At 48.9% G+C, this 26,083-nt stretch overlaps 2 protein-coding genes across 4 annotated transcripts in view; one reads left to right on the forward strand and one right to left on the reverse strand.

Annotated features, from left to right (window-relative positions):
* Positions 1-26,083, forward strand: part of LOC139584211 (tumor protein p53-inducible protein 11-like) — a 98,314-nt gene that overhangs the window by 47,040 nt on the left and 25,191 nt on the right. The gene's annotated exons all lie outside the window — the stretch shown is intronic.
* LOC139584112 (uncharacterized) lies at positions 2,703-5,902 on the reverse strand. Its single transcript, XM_071415619.1, has 2 exons — positions 5,842-5,902; positions 2,703-4,480 (listed from the first exon to the last, which is right to left on the reverse strand). Exons 1-2 carry the CDS (start codon positions 5,900-5,902, stop codon positions 2,703-2,705), a joined length of 1,839 nt encoding a protein of 612 aa, XP_071271720.1.

Consider the following 26,083-nt stretch of genomic DNA (forward strand, 5'->3'; position numbering starts at 1 on the left):
AGCTGTGCCTGGTTTTAGCACACTGCTGCCACCACCATGCTTCACGGTAGGGATGGTGTTAGCTGTGCCTGGTTTTAGCATACTGCTGCCACCACCATGCTTCACGGTAGGGATGGTGTTAGCTGTGCCTGGTTTTAGCATACTGCTGCCACCACCATGCTTCACGGTAGGGATGGTGTTAGCTGTTCCTGGTTTTAGCACACTGCCACCACCATGCTTCACGGTAGGGATGGTGTTAGCTGTGCCTGGTTTTAGCATACTGCTGCCACCACCATGCTTCACGGTAGGGATGGTGTTAGCTGTGCCTGGTTTTAGCACACTGCCACCACCATGCTTCACGGTAGGGATGTTGTTAGCTATGCCTGGTTTTAGCACACTGCTGCCACCACCATGCTTCACGGTAGGGATGGTGTTAGCTGTGCCTGGTTTTAGCACACTGCTGCCACCACCATGCTTCACGGTAGGGATGGTGTTAGCTGTGCCTGGTTTTAGCATACTGCTGCCACCACCATGCTTCACGGTAGGGATGGTGTTAGCTGTGCCTGGTTTTAGCATACTGCTGCCACCACCATGCTTCACGGTAGGGATGGTGTTAGCTGTTCCTGGTTTTAGCACACTGCCACCACCATGCTTCACGGTAGGGATGGTGTTAGCTGTGCCTGGTTTTAGCATACTGCTGCCACCACCATGCTTCACGGTAGGGATGGTGTTAGCTGTGCCTGGTTTTAGCACACTGCCACCACCATGCTTCACGGTAGGGATGTTGTTAGCTATGCCTGGTTTTAGCACACTGCTGCCACCACCATGCTTCACGGTAGGGATGGTGTTAGCTGGGCCTGGTTTTAGCACACTGCTGCCACCACCATGCTTCACGGTAGGGATGGTGTTAGCTGTGCCTGGTTTTAGCATACTGCCACCACCACCATGCTTCACAGTAGGGATGGTGTTAGCTGTGCCTGGTTTTAGCATACTGCCACCACCACCATGCTTCACAGTAGGGATGGTGTTAGCTGTGCCTGATAATGGTCCAGACATGGCACTTTGCATTCAGGCCCCAAAGAGTTACATTTGTGTCATCAGATCACTATCTTTTGCCTTATGCTCTGCGTCTTTTTCACGTTCCTTTTTTTTTACAAACTCCAGGCTTACTGTCGTGCATTTTTCTCAGGACTGGCTTCCGTATGGCCACTCTCCCGTAATGCCCAGATTGGTAGTTTTATAGCCTTCCCCAGATATATGCCTCATCACAATTCTATCTCAGAGATCTACGGACAGTTCCTTGGACTTCATGGTATAGTTTCTGCTCTGTCATCCACTGTCAACTGTGGGACCTTTTATATAGGCAGGTGTGTTTCTTTCTAAACCATGTTAAAAAAAATATATATATATTTGAATACTGGCCACAGGTGGACTCTAATTTTAGTGACATCTCAAGGATGATTTGAAGGAAATTGGATGCACCTGAGCTCAATTTGGAGTGTCATAGCACTTTTCAATACATTTGAAAACCATCTCGTGATTATGTGTAGATGGGTGAGAAATATATTTCATCCATTTTGAATTCGGGCTGTAACTCAACAATGTGGAATAAGTCATGGGGTATAAATGCTTTCTGAAGCCACTGTATTATATAAGATATTTCTATCTGTCCTGTTGATTTACGGCTGGCTTCCCACCACATCATGAGCACATTGTTCCTGTGTCGTGTAGGGCAGTATTGACAAGTGGCTGGTACCTGTGATCTACCATGTGACTCTAACAGGGAATCCTCTGTTTTATAAAGAGCTGTCATAACGTAGAGCGGTCTTTGTTTTCTACTGTCTTCACTGCCCTCTTCACCCAGCCAGCACCAGTGAAGTCAGATATAAAAGGCCTGTTGATGGAGGTGGTAATGGAACATGAACATTAGCTGGCTGTAAAGAGTTAGCCTGGTCCCAGATCTGTTTGTGAAGTCTTATGGCTGTTGTCGTGACGAGCGCACAATCAGATCTGGGACCAGGCTAGTAAAGACTAGCTGTCAAGACGTACGAGGGCTGTTGATTGTGGCGAGTGGAACTGTGAAGCTTCACCCTGATGTAGGCAGCTTGCTTGTTAATGCATGTAATGCACTGGAGCGATGGCGATATTCGATGCGTTTTCTCCAGACAACTTTAACACGATCAGGCTCCGGGGCGTTACTGAAACCCAGTTTGCTATCCAAACACAGCTTCTCTTTAACCTGGTGAATCCAGACAGAATTAAATCTGGCTCCTAGGATGCCTTCTGTAAATCCATCAGAGAACTTATTGTCGACACTCAGCCTGGACCAGTCTACGGTCAGTACAGCAGCCGTTACTGCTGGGAAAATGTACCAAGAACCCACGTTGCTCCTGTAATTGTTTTTTGGCCTAAATTATTAGCCTTGCGGCCTTACTCTATAACCATGAAAGTGAATGTGTTTGCTAGGCTAAATACGCCCACACCCAGTGGCAAAAAAATCTGTTACTTGGCTAAATATGCTAAGCTACACCCGAAATAGTTGGCACCAACCAGAGTGTGTGTGTGTGTGTGGTGCGCGACCAGGCGCCCAGTCAGTCCTAGTACAGGGACTTTAATCTGGTTTTGGCACGAGCGGCACTGCCTGAAGTCCCTAGCTGTGGTGATGATTGGTTCAAGTGAACCGTTTCCCTCACACTCAACCGAGGCTGCATCCTTAATGAATCCTATTCCTTATATATTGAAGGGAACAGGCTGCTATTTGGGAAGCACCCTTCAGTGGAGGAGTTAGTGGGCTGAGCTCTCCTCCCCGTGGAGGAGTTAGTGGACTGAGCTCTCCTCCCCGTGGAGGAGTTAGTGGACTGAGCTCTCCTCTCTGTGGAGGAGTTAGTGGACTGAGCTCTCCTCCCTGTGGAGGAGTTGGTGGACTGAGCTCTCCTCCCTGTGGAGGAGTTGGTGGACTGAGCTCTCCTCCCTGTGGAGGAGTTGGTGGACTGAGCTCTCCTCCCTGTGGAGGAGTTGGTGGACTGAGCTCTCCTCCCCGTGGAGGAGGAGTTAGTGGGCTGAGCTCTCCTCCCTGTGGAGGAGTTAGTGGACTGAGCTCTCCTCCCTGTGGAGGAGTTGGTGGACTGAGCTCTCCTCTCTGTGGAGGTGTTAGTGGACTGAGCTCTCCTCCCTGTGGAGGTGGAGTTAGTGGACTGAGCTCTCCTCCCTGTGGAGGAGTTGGTGGACTGAGCTCTCCTCCCCGTGGAGGTGGAGTTAGTGGACTGAGCTCTCCTCCCTGTGGAGGAGTTGGTGGACTGAGCTCTCCTCTCTGTGGAGGAGTTGGTGGACTGAGCTCTCCTCCCCGTGGAGGAGTTGGTGGACTGAGCTCTCCTCCCCGTGGAGGAGTTGGTGGACTGAGCTCTCCTCCCCGTGGAGGAGTTGGTGGACTGAGCTCTCCTCCCCGTGGAGGAGTTGGTGGACTGAGCTCTCCTCCCCGTGGAGGAGTTGGTGGACTGAGCTCTCCTCCCCGTGGAGGAGTTGGTGGACTGAGCTCTCCTCCCCGTGGATGAGTTGGTGGACTGAGCTCTCCTCCCCGTGGAGGAGGAGTTAGTGGGCTGAGCTCTCCTCTCTGTGGAGGAGGAGTTAGTGGGCTGAGCTCTCCTCTCTGTGGAGGAGGAGTTAGTGGGCTGAGCTCTCCTCCCTGTGGAGGAGTTAGTGGACTGAGCTCTCCTCCCTGTGGAGGAGTTAGTGGACTGAGCTCTCCTCCCTGTGGAGGAGTTAGTGGACTGAGCTCTCCTCCCCGTGGAGGAGGAGTTAGTGGACTGAGCTCTCCTCCCCGTGGAGGGGTTAGTGGACTGAGCTCTCCTCCCCGTGGAGGAGTTAGTGGACTGAGCTCTCCTCCCCGTGGAGGAGTTGGTGGACTGAGCTCTCCTCCCCGTGGAGGAGTTGGTGGACTGAGCTCTCCTCCCCGTGGAGGAGTTGGTGGACTGAGCTCTCCTCCCCGTGGAGGAGTTAGTGGACTGAGCTCTCCTCCCCGTGGAGGAGTTAGTGGACTGAGCTCTCCTCCCCGTGGAGGAGTTAGTGGACTGAGCTCTCCTCCCCGTGGAGGAGTTAGTGGACTGAGCTCTCCTCCCCGTGGAGGAGTTAGTGGACTGAGCTCTCCTCCCCGTGGAGGAGTTAGTGGACTGAGCTCTCCTCCCCGTGGAGGAGTTAGTGGACTGAGCTCTCCTCCCCGTGGAGGAGTTAGTGGACTGAGCTCTCCTCCCCGTGGAGGAGTTAGTGGACTGAGCTCTCCTCCCCGTGGAGGAGTTAGTGGACTGAGCTCTCCTCCCCGTGGAGGAGTTAGTGGACTGAGCTCTCCTCCCCGTGGAGGAGTTAGTGGACTGAGCTCTCCTCCCTGTGGAGGAGGAGGAGGAGTTAGTGGACTGAGCTCTCCTCCCCGTGGAGGAGTTAGTGGACTGAGCTCTCCTCCCTGTGGAGGAGGAGGAGGAGGAGGAGTTAGTGGACTGAGCTCTCCTCCCTGTGGAGGAGGAGGAGGAGTTAGTGGACTGAGCTCATGCTCAAGGGATTGATTAAAGAGAGCAATACATAAGGAGAGAGTGTACTGTAGCTCGAGAGAGAGTAGACTGCGGGACTTTAGTGGTCCCTGGTTAATTTCACTACTTCTCTATGATGACCTTAATATTCCCAGTGGGGTTTATGTTCATCCTAAGTAGAGGCTTGTTATGAAAACCTTATTAGGACTCTGTCTCGCTCGTTGTTAATTCATAGTCGTGTGTTTCCCCTTGATAGAGTCCAACACACACACACTGTACACACACTGTACCACAAACTTTTACCCCTAGAATGAAAATGCATTGACTCTCTACCAGGATCGGAAAGAGGGATAGAAAACTGTTTTGTCACTAGTCTCTTTTCATTGATAGTTGGATTAGGACACGGCCTCTCACTGTTCCAGCCCCGGGGGTCACATGACTGCTTTCATATTGTCTTTATATTATAAAGCCTGTGAGCCCACACTACATGGATCACTGTCACCATGCTATGTGAACAATATCCTCTTGTATTTGGGCTCTCCATTTGCATTCCGCTTGACTTACTTATAAAGCCATACTCTGGCTCAACTGAAGAGAGCACTGCTGTCATAGACAGCCAACACTGATCCATGTAGACATGGCTCTGAGCGCTTTCCAGCTATAGGAAGACCTCATAAGGCACCGGCACTCAGACGTTATGGGTTCCTGTAGCTGGGAGCATCTCATACGTTATGGGTTCCTGTAGCTGGGAGCATCTCATACGTTATGGGTTCCTGTAGCTGGGAGCATCTCATATGTTATGGGTTCCTGTAGCTGGGAGCATCTCATACGTTATGGGTTCCTGTAGCTGGGAGCATCTCATACGTTACGGGTTCCTGTAGCTGGGAGCATCTCATACGTTATGGGGTCCTGTAGCTGGGAGCATCTCATACGTTATGGGTTCCTGTAGCTGGGAGCATCTCATACGTTATGGGGTCCTGTAGCTGGGAGCATCTCATACGTTATGGGTTCCTGTAGCTGGGAACGTCTCATACGTTATGGGTTCCTGTAGCTGGGAACGTCTCATACGTTATGGGTTCCTGTAGCTGGGAGCATCTCATACGTTATGGGTTCCTGTAGCTGGGAGCCTCTCATACGTTATGGGTTCCTGTAGCTGGGAGCATCTCATACGTTACGGGTTCCTGTAGCTGGGAGCATCTCATACGTTATGGGTTCCTGTAGCTGGGAGCATCTCATACGTTATGGGTTCCTGTAGCTGGGAGCATCTCATACGTTACGGGTTCCTGTAGCTGGGAGCATCTCATACGTTATGGGTTCCTGTAGCTGGGAGCATCTCATACGTTACGGGTTCCTGTAGCTGGGAGCATCTCATACGTTACGGGTTCCTGTAGCTGGGAGCGTCTCATACGTTACGGGTTCCTGTAGCTGGGAGCATCTCATACGTTACGGGTTCCTGTAGCTGGGAGCATCTCATACGTTATGGGTTCCTGTAGCTGGGAGCATCTCATACGTTATGGGGTCCTGTAGCTGGGAGCATCTCATACGTTATGGGTTCCTGTAGCTGGGAACGTCTCATACGTTATGGGTTCCTGTAGCTGGGAGCATCTCATACGTTATGGGTTCCTGTAGCTGGGAGCATCTCATACGTTATGGGTTCCTGTAGCTGGGAGCCTCTCATACGTTATGGGTTCCTGTAGCTGGGAGAATCTCATACGTTATGGGTTCCTATAGCTGGGAGCGTCTCATACGTTATGGGTTCCTGTAGCTGGGAGAATCTCATACGTTATGGGTTCCTGTAGCTGGGAGCGTCTCATACGTTATGGGTTCCTGTAGCTGGGAGCCTCTCATACGTTATGGGTTCCTGTAGCTGGGAGAATCTCATACGTTATGGGTTCCTATAGCTGGGAGCGTCTCATACGTTATGGGTTCCTGTAGCTGGGAGAATCTCATACGTTATGGGTTCCTGTAGCTGGGAGCATCTCTGAGCCCTTTCTGAGGAGGCTTTTGTATTTTATTTGACAGATTTTGATTGGATCATAATTCTGATCATTGGGGGGGTATAAATCATAAACGCATAAAGACGTGAATGCTTGAAAGAGACCCATCTCAAGCTGTACGAGTGCTGGTAGCTCATTATGTGCTCTTAAACCTCATATCTGAGTATCTCAGATAAAGGGGCATAAAGCATAGAGAGAAATCATTGATTATTTATCTATGAAGTTAATGCTATCTTTTGCATTTAATAATCTTTCGTCAGCTTCATTAAATAGCTTTTATTAAAAGTATATTTCTATCGTTTCATTTTGAGGCAGGAATTAGGTGGCAGTGTTTCAATAACAAGAGAAGGATGAGGGTAAGGGTATAATTGGTATATCCCTGAATCACTGTTATTACCTGGTAACATACTATTTCTGCCATTCAGGAAATGTGCTATTTAATCCCTTCAAGCCTTTCTCTATTATTGGTGACTATTCATTCCAGTTTGTGCTCCTTTTAATCTCCTTAGTTAGGTGACTGTTCTCAAATGGTTTCCAAAGTAATCAGCCTTGATGATATGGCAACCCAACCTCCAGAGAATCATATCTGGTCACGGTGGTCACCAGCAGTTCTGGATCATGTCTGGTCACCGTGGTCACCAGCAGTTCTGGATCATGTCTGGTCACCGGGAGTTCTGGATCATGTCTGGTCACCGGCAGTTCTGGGTCATGTCTGGTCACTGTGGTCACCAGCAGTTCTGGATCATGTCTGGTCACCAGCAGTTCTGGATCATGTCTGGTCACCAGCAGTTCTGGGTCATGTCTGGTCACCAGCAGTTCTGGATCATGTCTGGTCACTGTGGTCACCAGCAGTTCTGGATCATGTCTGGTCACCGGGAGTTCTGGATCATGTCTGGTCACTGTGGTCACCAGCAGTTCTGGATCATGTCTGGTCACCGGGAGTTCTGGATCATGTCTGGTCACCGGGAGTTCTGGATCATGTCTGGTCACCGGCAGTTCTGGATCATGTCTGGTCACTGAGGTCACCAGCAGTTCTGGATCATGTCTGGTCACTGTGGTCACCAGCAGTTCTGGATCATGTCTGGTCACCGGGAGTTCTGCATCATGTCTGGTCACCGGGAGTTCTGGGTCATTTCTGGTCACTGTGGTCACCAGCAGTTGTGAAATGACATGCTGCTTTCTCACATTCATATCCTTGTGTCTTGTCCCACTATTTCTGTCATTAGATCCTTGGCTTCTCTACTCTCCTAGCTAGCTAAAAATGTCAATTATTTATCTCATCAAAACTTAGGCTGACCTAGTTAACGTTCCATTCCATATCTTTGCTTTTCAGGGCTCACTTAAATGAAACATTTAGCCACATCTCAAGAGGACAGGGGTGTATTCACTTGGAACCGAACTAAACAGAAGCAAACAGAAGCAAACAAAATTAAACAGGGAAGGACCTACCAGAATGTGTAAAAAAAAAAAGATTTTCCATTTGGAGTAAACTGAGTCTGTTGCAATATGTTTTACAACTTACGTCATGTAATGAATACACCCCTGGTACCTCAGTCCGGTGGTGATGTTCACTACACCCCCCTGCTACCTCAGTCCGGTGGTGATGTTCGCTACACCCCCCCTGGTACCTCTGTCCGGTGGTGATGTTCGCTACACCCCCCTGGTACCTCAGTCCGGTGGTGATGTTCGCTACACCCCCCTGGTACCTCAGTCCGGTGGTGATGTTCGCTACACCCCCCTGGTACCTCAGTCCAAATATCACTCAATATCACACATGCTTTTTCTGTTCTAGAAGACATGCAGAAAGTAACATTTTAAAGGGATAGTTAATCTATCCTTTTACTTTCTTACTTACTGATTTTATTGTCCCCGTGGGGACATTGTGTTGCAGTGTCATGTACACGTTTAAATACAAAACAAAATGGACTTTCAGAACAGTTCCATACCAATAAAACATCTTTAAGTGCAGAAGATGAGTTTCCACTTCCTTCCTGACTACGTTTCCACTTCCTTCCTGACTACGTTTCCACTTCCTTCCTGACTACGTCTCGGCTTCAGACAGAGGTTGTTCTACAAAACAGCATCAAGAAATCACACCGCTAATTTACCTAAAATTATCATGAAAGATGAAAGAACCATCTTCTTGACAGATGAGCTTGAAATGGGCTTCGGTCTAAATGACACAATTACCCAAAAAACATACGTTTAGCTTTCTTAAACAATCTATACCTGGTTCATTTTTTAAAATCAAAGTTAACCATCTGCTTTATTGTTCCTATTTTGTAGTATAGTCCTCTGGTTGTGCAGAGCAGACGGGCAGGTAGTCGCTCTCAAAACCCTTTTTGTCCCCCTGAGGGGAGCTCTAGGTAGAGGGAACTCATTCACTCCATAGAGAGCAAAGTCATTTTAATTTAAGATAAAGCATCACTTCAGACACACACACAACAGCCAAGTGAGTCAGCCTGAGGAAAATACCTTTGTTGTCAAGGGGAGTATCAATGGTGAAGAAGCAGCCATGGCATTCCATTGGCGGTTGCTAGGTAACTGCCTCAGCATCTCTGGTATAGTCAAAAAGGACTGTGTCCTGAGATCAGAGGGAAGGTGGGGGGGGGGGGATACCTAGTCAGTTGCACGACTGAATACATTCACCTGAAATTTCTTCTGCATTTTAACCCAACCCCTCTGAATCAGAATATGCAAGAGCTTTTATGTGGCGTGTGTTCAGACGCCTGTGTGTTTAGTCATGGAGTTAGTTCACGTCCCACTAATCTATACATCTGAGGCACGTCCCAGTTGCTGCTCTCCCTGATGGGTTCAGGGAACTTAGGTTGTGTCCCATATGGCACCCTATTCCCTATATGGACGGGTCCCGAAACTATTCGATGTTGGAGCTGAGAAGGTGATCTCTCGCTAACACAGGTTGGGTCTAAAATGGAACCCAACTCTCTATAATAGTGCACGGTTTACAAGAGCCCTGGTCAAAAGTAGTGCACTACATAGGGATTAGGGTTCTATAGGGCCCTGGTCAAAAGTAGTGCACTACATAGGGAATAGGGTTCTATAGGGCCCTGGTCAAAAGTAGCGCACTACATAGGGAATAGGGTTCTATAGGGCTCTGGTCTAAAGTAGTGCACTATATAGGGAATAGGGTGCCATTTCAGACGGCACCAAAGTGAAGCTTGGATGAGCCCGACCTCCAGTAATAACACATTTCGGAGTCATTACCTCGTGTAAAGTATGAAAGGTTAGGTCTGATCCTCTTTCTCAGCCAGTGTCCCATATGGCACCTTAATCCCTATGTAGTGCACTACTTTTGACCAGGGCTCTGGTAAACCGTACACTATTATAGAGAATATGGTTTCATTTTGGACTCGACCTGTGTCAGCGAGAGATCACCTTCTCAGCTCCAAAATCGAATAGTTCAAGGATGGGAAGTGCGAGAGAGAAAAAGGGACACTTATCGTTGGTACATTTTAGAACTATTCTCACAGTGATCATATACTTCGCACACGAACCGCCGCCCGTTTTTAAAGTAAGAAATCAGGAATGTATTTACGTTTGAATGCCGGTACAGTGAAACTGCGAATGGCTCATTTTAAATCAGTTGGAAACGGGCCTTCTTAGGAAGGATGTGGGTTGACCTTTATGCGGAACGCTTGTAAGGCTCTGATTGTCCGAAAGCGTCCGGACCCGTCTCTCCTGCTGTTAACTCTGGAAAATGCTCCTGGGAAGATGGGCTAGCCAGCCGTGTCGATGGTTCCCTCTCGGTGTTGAGAGTAGTAGGATTGTCCCACTTAGATGATCATTTCTCGACATTTGACTAATCCGCCGTACCAGTGATTGTCCGAGAGGGGCGTTTTCTCCTCTCTCCACCTCACGTTGATGGAGTTTGAACCACTTTACACGCGCAGCTGCAGCCTGGCGATGTTCTGGTCTAGTCTGGGAGGTGAGTTTATTTTCTTCACCTCGTGTTGAGGTTCAAAGTTCCAACCATTTTCAAACGTGTAGCTAGTCTCCACACTTTTCTGGGCTAATGTTAATTTCTGTTACCCATCCTTTTATGCACTCTGGCCGAAAGGGGTCGGTTCCGTCAGTCTGACACGCTCTCTGACCTCACTCGGGCGTGGCTACTTACTATGCACAGTTTATAAGAGAGAGAGATTCTGTTATACCTCCTAAAATCCCATTCCGATCTCATCAAAAATATGTTCATTTTTCATATACATTAAGGATGGAGACTTCACACCTGTAGTGTAAATACTTTTCAAGTTACAGTATTTCCTTTTAAAACCTTTTTAATGACATCACAAAATAAAAAACAATATGACATAAATTTTCTGTAGATCATCTCCCCACATTCTTATGTTAGAAATATTGTTCCTGTATTTGCTTTAGAAACTGTTAGTTTCGGCGGGAAGACTGTCTGTTAACAAAGTTTTACTTTATACTAGAAGGGAAAAGAGTCCTCTTCTCCTGTAATTTACGACAGGGTGTGAGCTGTCGAACCGGCAGCAGCTCCCTTCTCCTCTTCTGTGGGTGAGAGAGGTCTGGTTATTCAAATTTTATTTGTTACATGCGGTCGGAGGCCGAGCACTTGCCATACCACACAGTGATGCAACCCGTCAGGATGCTCTCGATGGAGCAGCTGTAGAACCTTTTGAGGATCTGAGGATCCATGTCAAATCTATTCAGTCTCTTGAGGGGGAATAGGTTTTGTTGTGCCCTCTTCACAACTGTCTTGGTGTGCTTGGACCATGTTAGTTTGTTGTTGATGTGGACACCAAGGAACTTGAAGCTCTCGACCTGCTCCACTACAGCCCCGTCGATGACAATGGGGGCATGCTCGGTGCTCCTTTTCCTGTAGTCCACAACCATCTCCTTTGTCTTGATCACGTTGGTGGAAAGGTTGTTATCCTGGCACCACGCGGCCAGGTCTCTGACCTCCTCCCTATAGGCTGTCTCGTCGTTGTTGGTGATCAGGCCTACCACTGTTGTCATCTGCAAACTTAATGATGGTGTTGGAGATGTGCCTGGTCGTGCAGTCATGAGTGAACAGGGAGTACAGGAGGGGACTGAGTAAGCACCCCTGAGGGGCCCCCGTGTTGAGGATCAACATGGCGGATGTTACCTACCCTTACCACCTGGGGGCCGCCCGTCAGGAAGTCTAGGGTCCAGTTGCAGAGGGAGGTGTTTAGTCCCAGGGTCCTTTAGCTTATTGATGAGCGTTGAGGGCACTATGGTGTTGAACACTGAGCTGGAGTCACTGAATAGCATTCTCACGTAGGTGTTCCTTTTGTCCAGGTGTGAAAGGGCAGTGTTGAGTGCAATAGAGATTGCATCATCTGTGGATCTGTTTGGGCGGTATGCAAATAGAGAGGGTATAGGGTTTCTGGGATAATGGTGTTGTGAGCCATGGCCAACCTTTCAAAGCACTTCAAGGCTACAGATGTGAGTGCGACGGGTCGGTATTGGGCTGAGCAGGGGAATGGGGGGCTGAGCAGGGGAATGGGGGGGAGATGGGGGGGGGGGGTAGGGGGCTGAGCAGGGGAATGGGTCATCTTTGTATGCATTTATTTGATTGTTTTTGTACCTGTATCCACCCCCTTCCCTTCCCCCCCCATTTGAAAAAGAAAAATGTACAAAACTAAATAAGAAAAAAATAGACTAACAGGCCCATTGTGTTCAGAACGACCCAGGATGTGTTCAGAACGACCCAGGATGTGTTCAGAACGACCCAGGATGTGTTCAGAACGACCCAGGATGTGACTCCATGTTGTCTTGTAACTGTACGTCTAACATAGTGTCAACGTTGATGATCACTGACAGGAGGTTTACGATGTGAAAAAATGTGGAGTGCACATTTGGATTCACGGGTTTTTGCCTCTGCTTATATGACATCAAAGCGATTTATTGTATTCCTCAACGTCTCATCTTTCTAAATTAATAAAGCCCTCTAAATGTACAGTATTTCCCTCACTCAGACATCAACAAACGCGCAAAAGTTACCCAATTAGCGGGAGGGACGGGGGCATCTTCTTGTTGCGGTGCTCAAGGTCAGAACGGCTGTCAGTCAAAACCCAGACAGAGCTGTGAAGCGGAGACCCATTTATAGCGTGTTACTGTACAGCCACTACGCTCCAATTTAGGTGCTAATCAGGTCCCAAATCTGCAACTCTCTCTCTTCTGCCCCACTCTCTCTCCTCTGTTTCCCCCCCCCCCCACGCTCTCCTCTGTTCCCTCCTCACTCTCTCTCTCCTCTGTTCCCCCCCCTCACTCTCTCTCTCCTCTGTTCCCCCCCTCACACTCTCTCTCTCCTCTGTTCCCCCCCCCTCACTCTCTCTCTCCTCTGTTCCCCCCCTCACACTCTCTCTCTCCTCTGTCCCCCCCCCCTCACTCTCTCTCTCCTCTGTTCCCCCCCTCACTCTCTCTCTCCTCTGTTCCCCTCCTCACTCTCTCTCTCCTCTGTTCCCCTCCTCACTCTCTCTCTCCTCTGTTCCCCCCCTCACACTCTCTCTCTCCTCTGTTCCCCCCCCCCTCACTCTCTCTCTCCTCTGTTCCCCCCTCCTCACTCTCTCTCTCCTCTGTTCCCCTCCTCACTCTCTCTCTCCTCTGTTCCCCTCCTCACTCTCTCTCTCCTCTGTTCCCCTCCTCACTCTCTCTCTCCTCTGTTCCCCTCCTCACTCTCTCTCTCCTCTGTTCCCCCCCCCTCACTCTCTCTCTCCTCTGTTCCCCCCCTCACACTCTCTCTCTCCTCTGTCCCCCCCCCCTCACTCTCTCTCTCCTCTGTTTCCCCTCCTCACTCTCTCTCTCCTCTGTTCCCCTCCTCACTCTCTCTCTCCTCTGTTCCCCTCCTCACTCTCTCTCTCCTCTGTTCCCCCCCTCACTCTCTCTCTCCTCTGTTCCCCTCCTCACTCTCTCTCTCCTCTGTTCCCCCTCCTCACTCTCTCTCTCCTCTGTTCCCCCCCCTCACTCTCGCTCTCCTCTGTCCCCCCCCCCTCACTCTCTCTCTCCTCTGTTCCCCCCCCCTCACTCTCTCTCTCCTCTGTTCCCCCCCCCCTCACTCTCTCTCTCCTCTGTTCCCCTCCCTCACTCTCTCTCTCCTCTGTTCCCCTCCCTCACTCTCTCTCTCCTCTGTTCCCCCCCCTCACTCTCTCTCTCCTCTGTTCCCCTCCTCACTCTCTCTCTCCTCTGTTCCCCCCCCTCACTCTCTCTCTCCTCTGTTCCCCCCCCCTCACTCTCGCTCTCCTCTGTTCCCCCCCCTCACTCTCGCTCTCCTCTGTTCCCCCCCCCCTCACTCTCGCTCTCCTCTGTTCCCCCCACTCACTCTCGCTCTCCTCTGTTCCCCCCACTCACTCTCGCTCTCCTCTGTTCCCCCCCCCCCTCACTCTCGCTCTCCTCTGTTCCCCCCCCCCTCACTCTCGCTCTCCTCTGTTCCCCCCTCCTCACTCTCGCTCTCCTCTGTTCCCCCCCCCCCTCACTCTCGCTCTCCTCTGTTCCCCCCTCCTCACTCTCGCTCTCCTCTGTTCCCCCCCCCCCCCTCACTCTCGCTCTCCTCTGTTCCCCCCCCCCTCACTCTCGCTCTCCTCTGTTCCCCCCTCCTCACTCTCGCTCTCCTCTGTTCCCCCCTCCTCACTCTCGCTCTCCTCTGTTCCCCCCTCCTCACTCTCGCTCTCCTCTGTTCCCCCCCCCCTCACTCTCGCTCTCCTCTGTTCCCCCCCCCCCTCACTCTCGCTCTCCTCTGTTCCCCCCCCCTCACTCTCGCTCTCCTCTGTTCCCCCCCCCCCTCTCACTCTCGCTCTCCTCTGTTCTCCCCCCCCTCACTCTCGCTCTCCTCTGTTCCCCCCCCCTCACTCTCGCTCTCCTCTGTTCCCCCCCCCTCACTCTCGCTCTCCTCTGTTCCCCCCCTCACTCTCTCTCTCCTCTGTCCCCCCCCCTCACTCTCTCTCTCCTCTGTTCCCCCCCTCACTCTCTCTCTCCTCTGTCCCCCCTCACTCTCGCTCTCCTCTGTCCCCCCCCTCACTCTCTCTCTCCTCTGTTCCCCCCCCCCCTCACTCTCTCTCTCCTCTGTTCCCCCCCCCCTCACTCTCGCTCTCCTCTGTCCCCCCCCCCTCACTCTCGCTCTCCTCTGTTCCCCCCCCCTCACTCTCGCTCTCCTCTGTTCCCCTCACTCTCGCTCTCCTCTGTTCCCCCCCCTCACTCTCGCTCTCCTCTGTTCCCCTCACTCTCGCTCTCCTCTGTTCCCCCCTCACTCTCGCTCTCCTCTGTTCCCCCTCACTCTCGCTCTCCTCTGTTCCCCCCCTCACTCTCGCTCTCCTCTGTTCCCCCCCCCCTCACTCTCTCTCTCCTCTGTTCCCCCCCCTCACTCTCGCTCTCCTCTGTTCCCCCCCTCACTCTCGCTCTCCTCTGTTCCCCCCCTCACTCTCGCTCTCCTCTGTTCCCCCCCCTCACTCTCGCTCTCCTCTGTTCCCCCCCCCCTCACTCTCGCTCTCCTCTGTTCCCCCCCCTCACTCTCGCTCTCCTCTGTTCCCCCCTCCTCACTCTCGCTCTCCTCTGTTCCCCCCCCCTCACTCTCGCTCTCCTCTGTTCCCCCCCCTCACTCTCGCTCTCCTCTGTTCCCCCCCCCCTCACTCTCGCTCTCCTCTGTTCCCCCCCCCTCACTCTCGCTCTCCTCTGTTCCCCCCCCCTCACTCTCGCTCTCCTCTGTTCCCCCCCCCTCACTCTCGCTCTCCTCTGTTCCCCCCCCCTCACTCTCGCTCTCCTCTGTTCCCCCCCCCTCACTCTCGCTCTCCTCTGTTCCCCCCCCCTCACTCTCGCTCTCCTCTGTTCCCCCCCCCCCTCACTCTCGCTCTCCTCTGTTCCCCCCCCCTCACTCTCGCTCTCCTCTGTTCCCCCCCCCTCACTCTCGCTCTCCTCTGTTCCCCCCCCCCCTCACTCTCGCTCTCCTCTGTTCACCCCCCCTCACTCTCGCTCTCCTCTGTTCCCCCCCCCCTCACTCTCGCTCTCCTCTGTTCCCCCCCCCTCACTCTCGCTCTCCTCTGTTCCCCCCCCCCTCACTCTCGCTCTCCTCTGTTCCCCCCCCCCCTCACTCTCGCTCTCCTCTGTCCCCCCCCCCCCTCTCGCTCTCCTCTGTTCCCCCCCTCACTCTCGCTCTCCTCTGTCCCCCCCCCCCTCACTCTCGCTCTCCTCTGTCCCCCCCCTCACTCTCGCTCTCCTCTGTTCCCCCCCCCCCTCACTCTCGCTCTCCTCTGTTCCCCCCCCCCTCGCTCTCCTCTGTTCCCCTCCCCTCACTCTCTCTCCTCTCCTTTATCATGAGGGTCTGTTCACTAACATATTTCACAGCAGAAGCCTCAACACATGTGATTGAAGAGGCAATGTGTGTCATATTTCCTGTGCTGGTGGTGTACACTAGCGTTCAAAAGTTTGGGGTCACTTAGAAATGTCCTTGTTTTTGAAAGAAAAGCAACCAATTTTGTCCATTTTTAAATCACATCAAATTGATCAGAAAGTACATTGTTAATGTTGTTCCCGCCCGCCTCACGCTCTGGAGGGTTCCCGCCCGCCTCACGCTCTGGAGGGTTCCCGCCCGCCTCACGCTCTGGAGGGTTCCCGCCCGCCTCACGCTCTGGAGGGTTCTCGCCCGCCTCACGCTCTGGAGGGTTCCCGCCCGCCTCACGCTCTGGAGGGTTCCCGCCCGCCTCACGCTCTGGAGGGTTCCCGCCCGCCTCACGCTCTGGAGGGTTCCCGCCCGCCTCACGCTCTGGAGGGTTCCCGCCCGCCTCACGCTCTGGAGGGTTCCCGCCCGCCTCACGCTCTGGAGGGTTCCCGCCCGCCTCACGCTCTGGAGGGTTCTCGCCCGCCTCACGCTCTGGAGGGTTCCCGCCCGCCTCACGCTCTGGAGGGTTCCCGCCCGCCTCACGCTCTGGAGGGTTCCCGCCCGCCTCACGCTCTGGAGGGTTCTCGCCCGCCTCACGCTCTGGAGGGTTCCCATCCGCCTCACGCTCTGGAGGGTTCTCGCCCGCCTCACGCTCTGGAGGGTTCCCGCCCGCCTCACGCTCTGGAGGGTTCCCGCCCGCCTCACGCTCTGGAGGGTTCCCGCCCGCCTCACGCTCTGGAGGGTTCCCGCCCGCCTCACGCTCTGGAGGGTTCCCGCCCGCCTCACGCTCTGGAGGGTTCCCGCCCGCTTCACGCTCTGGAGGGTTCCCGCCCGCTTCCCCTCTGGAGGGTTCCCGCCCGCCTCACGCTCTGGAGGGTTCCCGCCCGCTTCACACTCTGGAGGGTTCCCGCCCGCCTCACGCTCTGGAGGGTTCCCGCCCACCTCACGTTCTGGAGGGCACTCTCTCACCGCTAGGCAGTTAGATTACTAGCTTCTGGCTCAGTACGTTTGTGTAATCAAATCAAACTTTACTTGTCACATGCGCCTTACCGTGAAATGCTTACTTACAAGCCCTTAACCAACATCCTCTGTGTGTGCAGGTAGATAACTATTTGTGTCATCTTTTCATTCTTCTTCTCTCCCTTTTTTTAATAGATCCCAGCTGGGCGATTTTGGCATTTGTAAAGAAACACAGCAGCTTTTTCTCCTTGTCTCTTTTCTGGCTCCGTTGCTTTTTCGCTGAGGGGTACCCTGTGTCCTTCCAACTGGGTTGATTTTACACTTTCAACAGGAACACATGAGGCCCCTTCTGTGTCTGCTCACAATGCTTTGGGTTTAATCTCCCCAATAGAACACCACTTTGTCTCATCTCAAATGGTACCCTGTCTCCTAAATAGTGCACTATGAGCCCCTGGTCAAAGGGGTAGTCTGTAGTATCTTCATGTTTTTAATGGTTGTTATACACACTGGCTATTATTATAATGAGCTCCGCCCATAAACAAGGGACAAACAGGCAGATAACAGCCCAGCTGTCCTTTATAGCCCTGCTTTCTGCTTCGAGTCTTCATCGTGGACAGGCAGCCAGCGATCCATAGCCCTGTTCTCTGCATTGAGTCTTCATCATCGTGAACAGGCAGCCAGCGATCCATAGCCCTGCTTTCTGCTTCGAGTCTTCATCGTGAACAGGCAGCCACAGCGATCCATAGCCCTGTTCTCGGCATCGAGTCTTCATCGTGGACAGGCAGCCACAGCGATCCATAGCCCTGTTCTCTGCATCGAGTCTTCATCGTGAACAGGCAGCCAGCGATCCATAGCCCTGTTCTCGGCATCGAGTCTTCATCGTGAACAGGCAGCCAGCGATCCATAGCCCTGTTCTCGGCATCGAGTCTTCATCGTGAACAGGCAGCCAGCGATCCATAGCCCTGTTCTCGGCATCGAGTCTTCATCGTGAACAGGCAGCCAGCGATCCATAGCCCTGTTCTCGGCATCGAGTCTTCATCGTGAACAGGCAGCCAGCGATCCATAACCCTGTTCTCGGCATCGAGTCTTCATCGTGAACAGGCAGCCAGCGATCCATAACCCTGTTCTCGGCATCGAGTCTTCATCGTGAACAGGCAGTCAGACAGACCGAAGTGGAGAGCCTTTGTTGCCGGGCAGTTCCCACGGTAACAGAGTGACACTGATACATTTTAAAGTGAGTATGCCAAGCAAAGCAACGTTGGTTGCAAAGTTTAACAAACCATTTGCCAATATGCAGAAGTCGACTTTTCACAATTGCCACTGAACATTTTAGTAAAACACATTTACTTAAGGTACAGTGCAGATGCAAAGTTTGGTAACAGAATGACAGATTTTTTTTGGGGTCCCTTGCCGATTATTTGAACAAGGTGGTCTTTCTGCTTTTGTATATGTTAGCCTACCTATTGTATTAAAAAAACGCTTAAATAGTGTAGGCTATAGCCTATGCATGGGTGGAGAAGCACGGGTAAATTATATTTCCAAGGAAACTTAATACGTTTGGTTAAGCTATAGTTTACTACATTGCCTGGTAATTAATATTCATCACCCATATTTTGTCTCTGTTTGAAATTCATCCCGCTCCTAAATGGTCAGCTATATGCAAAACATCTCTTCAAACTACGTCTGTCCTATTGGTTGATATAATGAGCCTCTGGTCATTTAACCTATTTCTATTGGTCATTTCTGATATTGCGTGTAGAGAGAAATTGCTGGGACCAAGGCTGGCAAGCGAGCTGTGTCACATGTGCCTAAAATAACATTGCGTGTTGGGTCTGGGACCAGTGCCCAGCTCTCCACCCTCTACTGTACTGCATGGTACTGTACTGTACTCTACTGTACTGCATGGTACTGTACTGTACTGTACTCTACTGTATTGCATGGTACTGTATGTACTCTACTGTACTGCATGGTACTGTATGTACTCTACTGTACTGCATGGTACTGTATGTACTCTACTGTACTGCATGGTACTGTACTGACCTGTACTCTACTGTACTGCATGGTACTGTACTGACCTGTACTCTACTGTATTGCATGGTACTGTACTGACCTGTACTCTACTGTACTGCATGGTACTGTACTGACCTGTACTCTACTGTACTGCATGGTACTGTACTGACCTGTACTCTACTGTATTGCATGGTACTGTACTGACCTGTACTCTACTGTACTGCATGGTACTGTACTGACCTGTACTCTACTGTATTGCATGGTACTGTACTGACCTGTACTCTACTGTATTGCATGGTACTGTACTCTACTGTACTGTAGTGAACTGTATTGCATGGTACTGTAGTGTGCTCTAATGTAACTGCGTGGATTGTGTCGACTTCGATTTCCCGTTAAGGCCAATGAAATTGCAGTCAGATTTTTCAGTCACTGTTACCGATTTTTGATAACAGAGCGACACGTTTTAAACACTTAATTCAAAAACAGAATTATAATTTTAAAAGCACTAATTACTTGGCATGTCTACCTTTTTTACTTGTGACTTCATAATCCTCCGGCCGTGAGATACTACAGCGTATCATAAAGATATATTGTGGTGTTTTTTGATAACAGAATGACCAGACACTAGTCAATATTTCTTAAACTTTTATAAAGGCAAATAAATTCAGCAAAAATAAATATAAATGTTGATTTTAATTCAATATTATGTTTTAGATCTATTTCTAAACCTGAATTTTTTTCGAGTAGATGTTTTTTTTTAAACCCCTTTTCCATCTGTGTGACTATATATATCAAAGCCTTTTTCTTATTCCTCATTTTTTGTTTGGGAAATGGTTAAAACGTATCTTTTGCCTTCATTTCCCCCCAAAATATAGACTCTAAGCTTTCACATGTTGGTGCTCATGGGTCCTTTTTCCCCACGGAAATGGTTTGATTCAGATGATGTCATCTAGATTATGGAAGCCGATTTTTTTTTATTTATTTTTTATTTTTTATTATTATTATTTTTTTGGGGGGGGATTGATCAATAGAATTTATTGAGTTATGTTTGATCCATAGGGGTTATATTAGTCCTGTTTGTGTAAGAAAGATGTGAATCTCACTTTTTTTTTTTACCTATATCACATTAACCCAACTCAGGGCTCTGTTCTCTCTCCGTTCCTTAATTTTTTTTAATCACCACCTATAAATACCCTTTAACGTCATACAGCTGGTGAGGGTAATACAGCTGGTGAGGAAGAGGGCTGTTCTAGGATCAGTTTTTGATCTCATAATGCACGAGATGAACAACACGGCTAAAGAAGACCTGATCCTAGATCAGCATTCTGAGCTTTATGAATACGAGGCCAGCTGTTCTCTGTCTTAGTCTGGATTGATATCATTTGGCCAAATTGGGGGGGGGGGTAGACTTGTGACGACAGCCCCAGGGTCGGAACCTGGCCCAACTAGAGCTTGACCCAACTAGAGCTTGACCCAACTAGAACTTGACCCAACTAGAACTTGACCCAACTAGAACTTGACCCAACTAGAACTTGACCCAACTAGAACTTGACCCAACTAGACATTCAGAGCAGTAGTTAGTGAAAATATCAGCGTGACAGCAGGTCAAGGAATCCCAGAGTCAGCAGGATACATCCGATTTAAGGCCAGACTGCTCAGAACCTATGAAATCAAATATAAGTAAAGTAAAACAATATGATTGATGTAAAAAATATGTTTGATGTCCTCTGTGCCCATATGAATAACCCTTATGATGTAACTGGAATGATGAGATAGATGTTCTTCTCTGTTTTATTATTTTACTGCCATACTGTGTAGGATCTTGTCTAGACATCTTGTCTCAAGAGGACCACAATGGAAATAAGTCCCAGACTGTATTGTGTCCTCGATTTTATTCATGTGCATCTATGGTTTTTTTCAATATATATTTTTTTTTAAATAAATAGTCGAATTAATAAACTAAAGTGACTGTGAAATTCATTGAGTCTGAGGTATAAATCCACCGTTAGTCTGGCAGACTACTGATTATTGTATATAGATTACTGTTGAGCGTGGAAACTAGTGGGACACTTGAGGCTTCCTAGTGAGACCTACTGCATTATTAACACACTGATAAATGAGTGTAGATTTGTTCCAGACCTGTTTTTGTGTTGACCTTCCGCTCTGTCATATGCTAAACATGTTTGGCATGTCAAGGAGTGGGAATGTTAGCACAGACTGTTACCCAGGCTATGGAAATTGGGGGATGAAAGAAGTGTGTTGCTTTGGGCAGCATACTGTCAAGACTCTCAGTGGACAGGAGTTGAGGCTGATTCATGTCAAGTGATGCAGGTTAACCTGTCAGGTGTGTGTGAGGACTATGCTTCAGGATATATATACACACACACCGTTGTGTGCAGGCTGGCCTAAGTGGAGTGGTCTGACACAAGCCCACGGGGAGAGGGAGATTTCGTCAAGCCGTAAAGTCTCCGCTCTGTCCTCTTGTCTGCGTCGAAGTAGCTGTCCTTGCCACCATGCTCGACGCAAGGTACGACACAGTAAAAGAGGCTCAGAGAGAATGCCACCGAATCGCTTGTTCACAGCCTCCGTGTACTTGTGTACGTTTTAACCCCACGGTCTGTTTGCAGTTTTGTTGAGCAGGCGTTTCAATGCCATGACGCGGGGTATTACGTCTGAGGCAGACGCAGGTCAGTTTATTTCTCCGGTCAGTTGTTCGAATGGAGCTAGGAGTGTTTGAAACGGCAGCGGTGGTATGAGCACCAACACGTTCTTGAGCAATACGGCTTTCCTCAGGTCGAAATCCTCGTAGACCCACTGTGCTGTCAGACTCAGCATGCTCATGGGGCTGACAACACTGGTCCAAATGTCAAGTCGTGAAGCTCATGGATGTGAGTTTCAACAATCCTGTGAAACTCTGGTAGGGCAACATCTGAAAAATAGTGTGTACCGGGCCTCGACCAGTCGGCCCGAAAGCCAACATCATCCACAACAGAGCACGGTTGATTGTCAAGGGCAATGAATCTATTATCTTGGCGTTAATCGATTTCACCTTTTTTTGTTTTTGTTGTCGTCGTCTCGCTGCAATTGTCTGACCTTTTCAAATGACGGCTCGACTTCAACTTTAGTTGTTGGAAGTGTGCGCTTGGTATTTTTCAGCTTTTCTGTGTAGCGCTTTATTTTCTGTGGCATCATTACATCATCTACCTACGTTATATAGGTATGCACCTCATCTACCTACGTTATATATAGGTATGCACCTCATCTGCCTACGTTATATAGGTATGCACCTCATCTACCTACGTTATATACAGTGGGGAGAACAAGTATTTGATACACTGACGATTTTGCAGGTTTTCCTACTTACAAAGCATGTAGAGGTCTGTAATTTTTATCATAGGTACACTTCAACTGTGAGAGAAGGAATCTAAAACAAAAATCCAGAAAATCACATTGTATGATTTTTAAGTAATTAATTTGCATTTTATTGCATGACATAAGTATTTGATACATCAGAAAAGCAGAACTGAATATTTGGTACAGAAACCTTAGTTTGCAATTACAGAGATCATACGTTTCCTGTAGTTCTTGACCAGGTTTGCACACACTGCAGCAGGGATTTTGGCCCACTCCTCCATACAGACCTTCTCCAGATCCTTCAGGTTTCGGGGCTGTCGCTGGGCAATACGGACTTTCGGCTCCCTCCAAAGATTTTCTATTGGGTTCAGGTCTGGAGACTGGCTAGGCCACTCCAGGACCTTGAGATGCTTCTTACGGAGCCACTCCTTAGTTGCCCTGGCTGTGTGTTTCGGGTCGTTGTCATGCTGGAAGACCCAGCCACGACCCATCTTCAATGCTCTTACTGAGGGAAGGAGGTTGTTGGTCAAGATCTCGCGATACATGGCCCCATCCATCCTCCCCTCAATACGGTGCAGTCGTCCTGTCCCCTTTGCAGAAAAGCATCCCCAAAGAATGTTGTTTCCACCTCCATGCTTCACGGTTGGGATGGTGTTCTTGGGGTTGTACTCATCCTTCTATTCCTCCAAACACGGCGAGTGGAGTTTAGAGCAAAAAGCTCTATTTTTGTCTCATCAGACCACATGACCTTCTCCCATTCCTCCTCTGGATCATCCCGATGGTCATTGGCAAACTTCAGACGGGCCTGGACATGCGCTGGCTTGAGCAGGGGGACCTTGCGTGCGCTGCAGGATTTTAATCCATGACGGCGTAGTGTGTTACTAATGGTTTTCTTTGAGACTGTGGTCCCAGCTCTCTTCAGGTCATTGACCAGGTCCTGCCGTGTAGTTCTGGGCTGATCCCTCACATTCCTCATGATCATTGATGCCCCACGAGGTGAGATCTTGCATGGAGCCCCAGACCGAGGGTGATTGACCGTCATCTTGAACTTCTTCCATTTTCTAATAATTGTGCCAACAGTTGATGCCTTCTCACCAAGCTGCTTGCCTATTGTCCTGTAGCCCATCCCAGCCTTGTACAGGTCTACAATTTATCCCTGATGTCCTTACACAGCTCTCTGGTCTTGGCCATTGTGGAGAGGTTGGAGTCTGTTTGATTGAGTGTGTGGACAGGTGTCTTTTATACAGGTAACGAGTTCAAACAGGTGCAGTTAATACAGGTAATGAGTGGAGAACAGGAGGGCTTCTTAAAGAAAAACTAACAGGTCTGTGAGAGCCGGAATTCTTACTGGTTGGTAGGTGATCAAATACTTATGTCATGCAATAAAATGCAAATTAATTACTTAAAAATCATACAATGTGATTTTCTGGATTTTTGTTTTAGATTCCGTCTCTCACAGTTGAAGTGTACCTATGATAAAAATTACAGACCTCTACATGCTTTGTAAGTAGGAAAACCTGCAAAATCGGCAGTGTATCAAATACTTGTTCTCCCCACTGTAGGTATGTACCTCATCTACCTACGTTATATATAGGTATGCACCTCATCTGCCTACGTTATATAGGTATGCACCTCATCTACCTACGTTATATAGGTATGTACCTCATCTACCTACGTTATATAGGTATGCACCTCATCTACCTACGTTATATAGGTATGCACCTCATCTACCTACGTTATATATAGGTATGCATCTCATCTACCTACGTTATATATAGGTATGCACCTCATCTACCTACGTTATATATAGGTATGCACCTCATCTACCTACGTTATATAGGCATGTACCTCATCTACCTACGTTATATAGGTATGCACCTCATCTACCTACGTTATATATAGGTATGTACCTCATCTACCTACGTTATATAGGTATGCACCTCATCTACCTACGTTATATATAGGTATGCATCTCATCTACCTACGTTATATATAGGTATGCACCTCATCTACCTACGTTATATATAGGTATGTACCTCATCTACCTACGTTATATAGGCATGTACCTCATCTACCTACGTTATATAGGTATGCACCTCATCTACCTACGTTATATAGGCATGTACCTCATCTACCTACGTTATATAGGTATGCACCTCATCTACCTGCGTTATATATAGGCATGCACCTCATCTACCTACGTTATATAGGTATGCACCTCATCTACCTACGTTATATAGGCATGTACCTCATCTACCTACGTTATATAGGTAGGCACCTCATCTACCTACGTTATATATAGGTATGCATCTCATCTACCTACGTTATATATAGGTATGCATCTCATCTACCTACGTTATATATAGGTATGCATCTCATCTACCTACGTTATATATAGGTATGCACCTCATCTACCTACGTTATATAGGTATGCACCTCATCTACCTACGTTATATAGGCATGCACCTCATCTACCTACGTTATATATAGGTATGTACCTCATCTACCTACGTTATATAGGCATGTACCTCATCTACCTACGTTATATAGGTATGCACCTCATCTACCTACGTTATATAGGCATGTACCTCATCTACCTACGTTATATAGGTATGCACCTCATCTACCTGCGTTATATATAGGCATGCACCTCATCTACCTGCGTTATATATAGGCATGCACCTCATCTACCTGCGTTATATATAGGCATGCACCTCATCTACCTACGTTATATAGGCATGCACCTCATCTACCTACGTTATATAGGCATGCACCTCATCTACCTACGTTATATAGGTAGGCACCTCATCTACCTACGTTATATAGGTAGGCACCTCATCTACCTACGTTATATAGGTAGGCACCTCATCTACCTACGTTATATAGGTAGGCACCTCATCTACCTACGTTATATAGGTAGGCACCTCATCTACCTACGTTATATAGGTAGGCACCTCATCTACCTACGTTATATAGGTAGGCACCTCATCTACCTACGTTATATAGGTAGGCACCTCATCTACCTACGTTATATAGGTATGCACCTCATCTACCTACGTTATATAGGTATGTACCTCATCTACCTACGTTATATAGGTATGTACCTCATCTACCTACGTTATATAGGTATGTACCTCATCTACCTACGTTATATAGGTATGTACCTCATCTACCTACGTTATATAGGTATGTACCTCATCTACCTACGTTATATAGGTAGGCACCTCATCTACCTACGTTATATAGGTAGGCACCTCATCTACCTACGTTATATAGGTAGGCACCTCATCTACCTACGTTATATAGGTATGTACCTCATCTACCTACGTTATATAGGTATGTACCTCATCTACCTACGTTATATATAGGTATGTACCTCATCTACAGGTATGTACGTCAGCTTTGACATCGGTTTTGCACATCGGCGTTAAACTAGACATCGGGCCGATGCAGATGCTGGTATTTTTAGCTAATAACGTCTGATACCGATATATCGGGCATCCCTAGTTGACATTTTTAAACATATCGTTCCATATATAAACACACACCCTACGTGTGTTTGAGTAAAATCAACTACATATGCACAGCGCTTGTCTGATACTTCAAGCACACGGTTTGATTATATAATTAAGACACCCAAATTACTCCGCACGATGGTCACACTGTTAAAAACAATTACAGCGAGTGACTGTGTGACTGGCGAACAATGTCTCTCTCTCTCCTCCCTACAACAGCGAGGGTTTGTTGTGCTGTCTGTGCTGAAGCTGCGACATCATTTCAGCCATTTAGTTTCATGTTTCTGACCTGAAAAGTTCTGTAACCGAAAACCCTAATATTTGTTTACGAAAAACATTCTATTTTCCCTCAACCCTTGCTCTCTTTCCACGATAAAC

The sequence above is a fragment of the Salvelinus alpinus genome, chromosome 9 (genome assembly GCF_045679555.1).
Source record: "Salvelinus alpinus chromosome 9, SLU_Salpinus.1, whole genome shotgun sequence".
NCBI classification, from domain to species: Eukaryota; Metazoa; Chordata; class Actinopteri; order Salmoniformes; family Salmonidae; genus Salvelinus; species Salvelinus alpinus.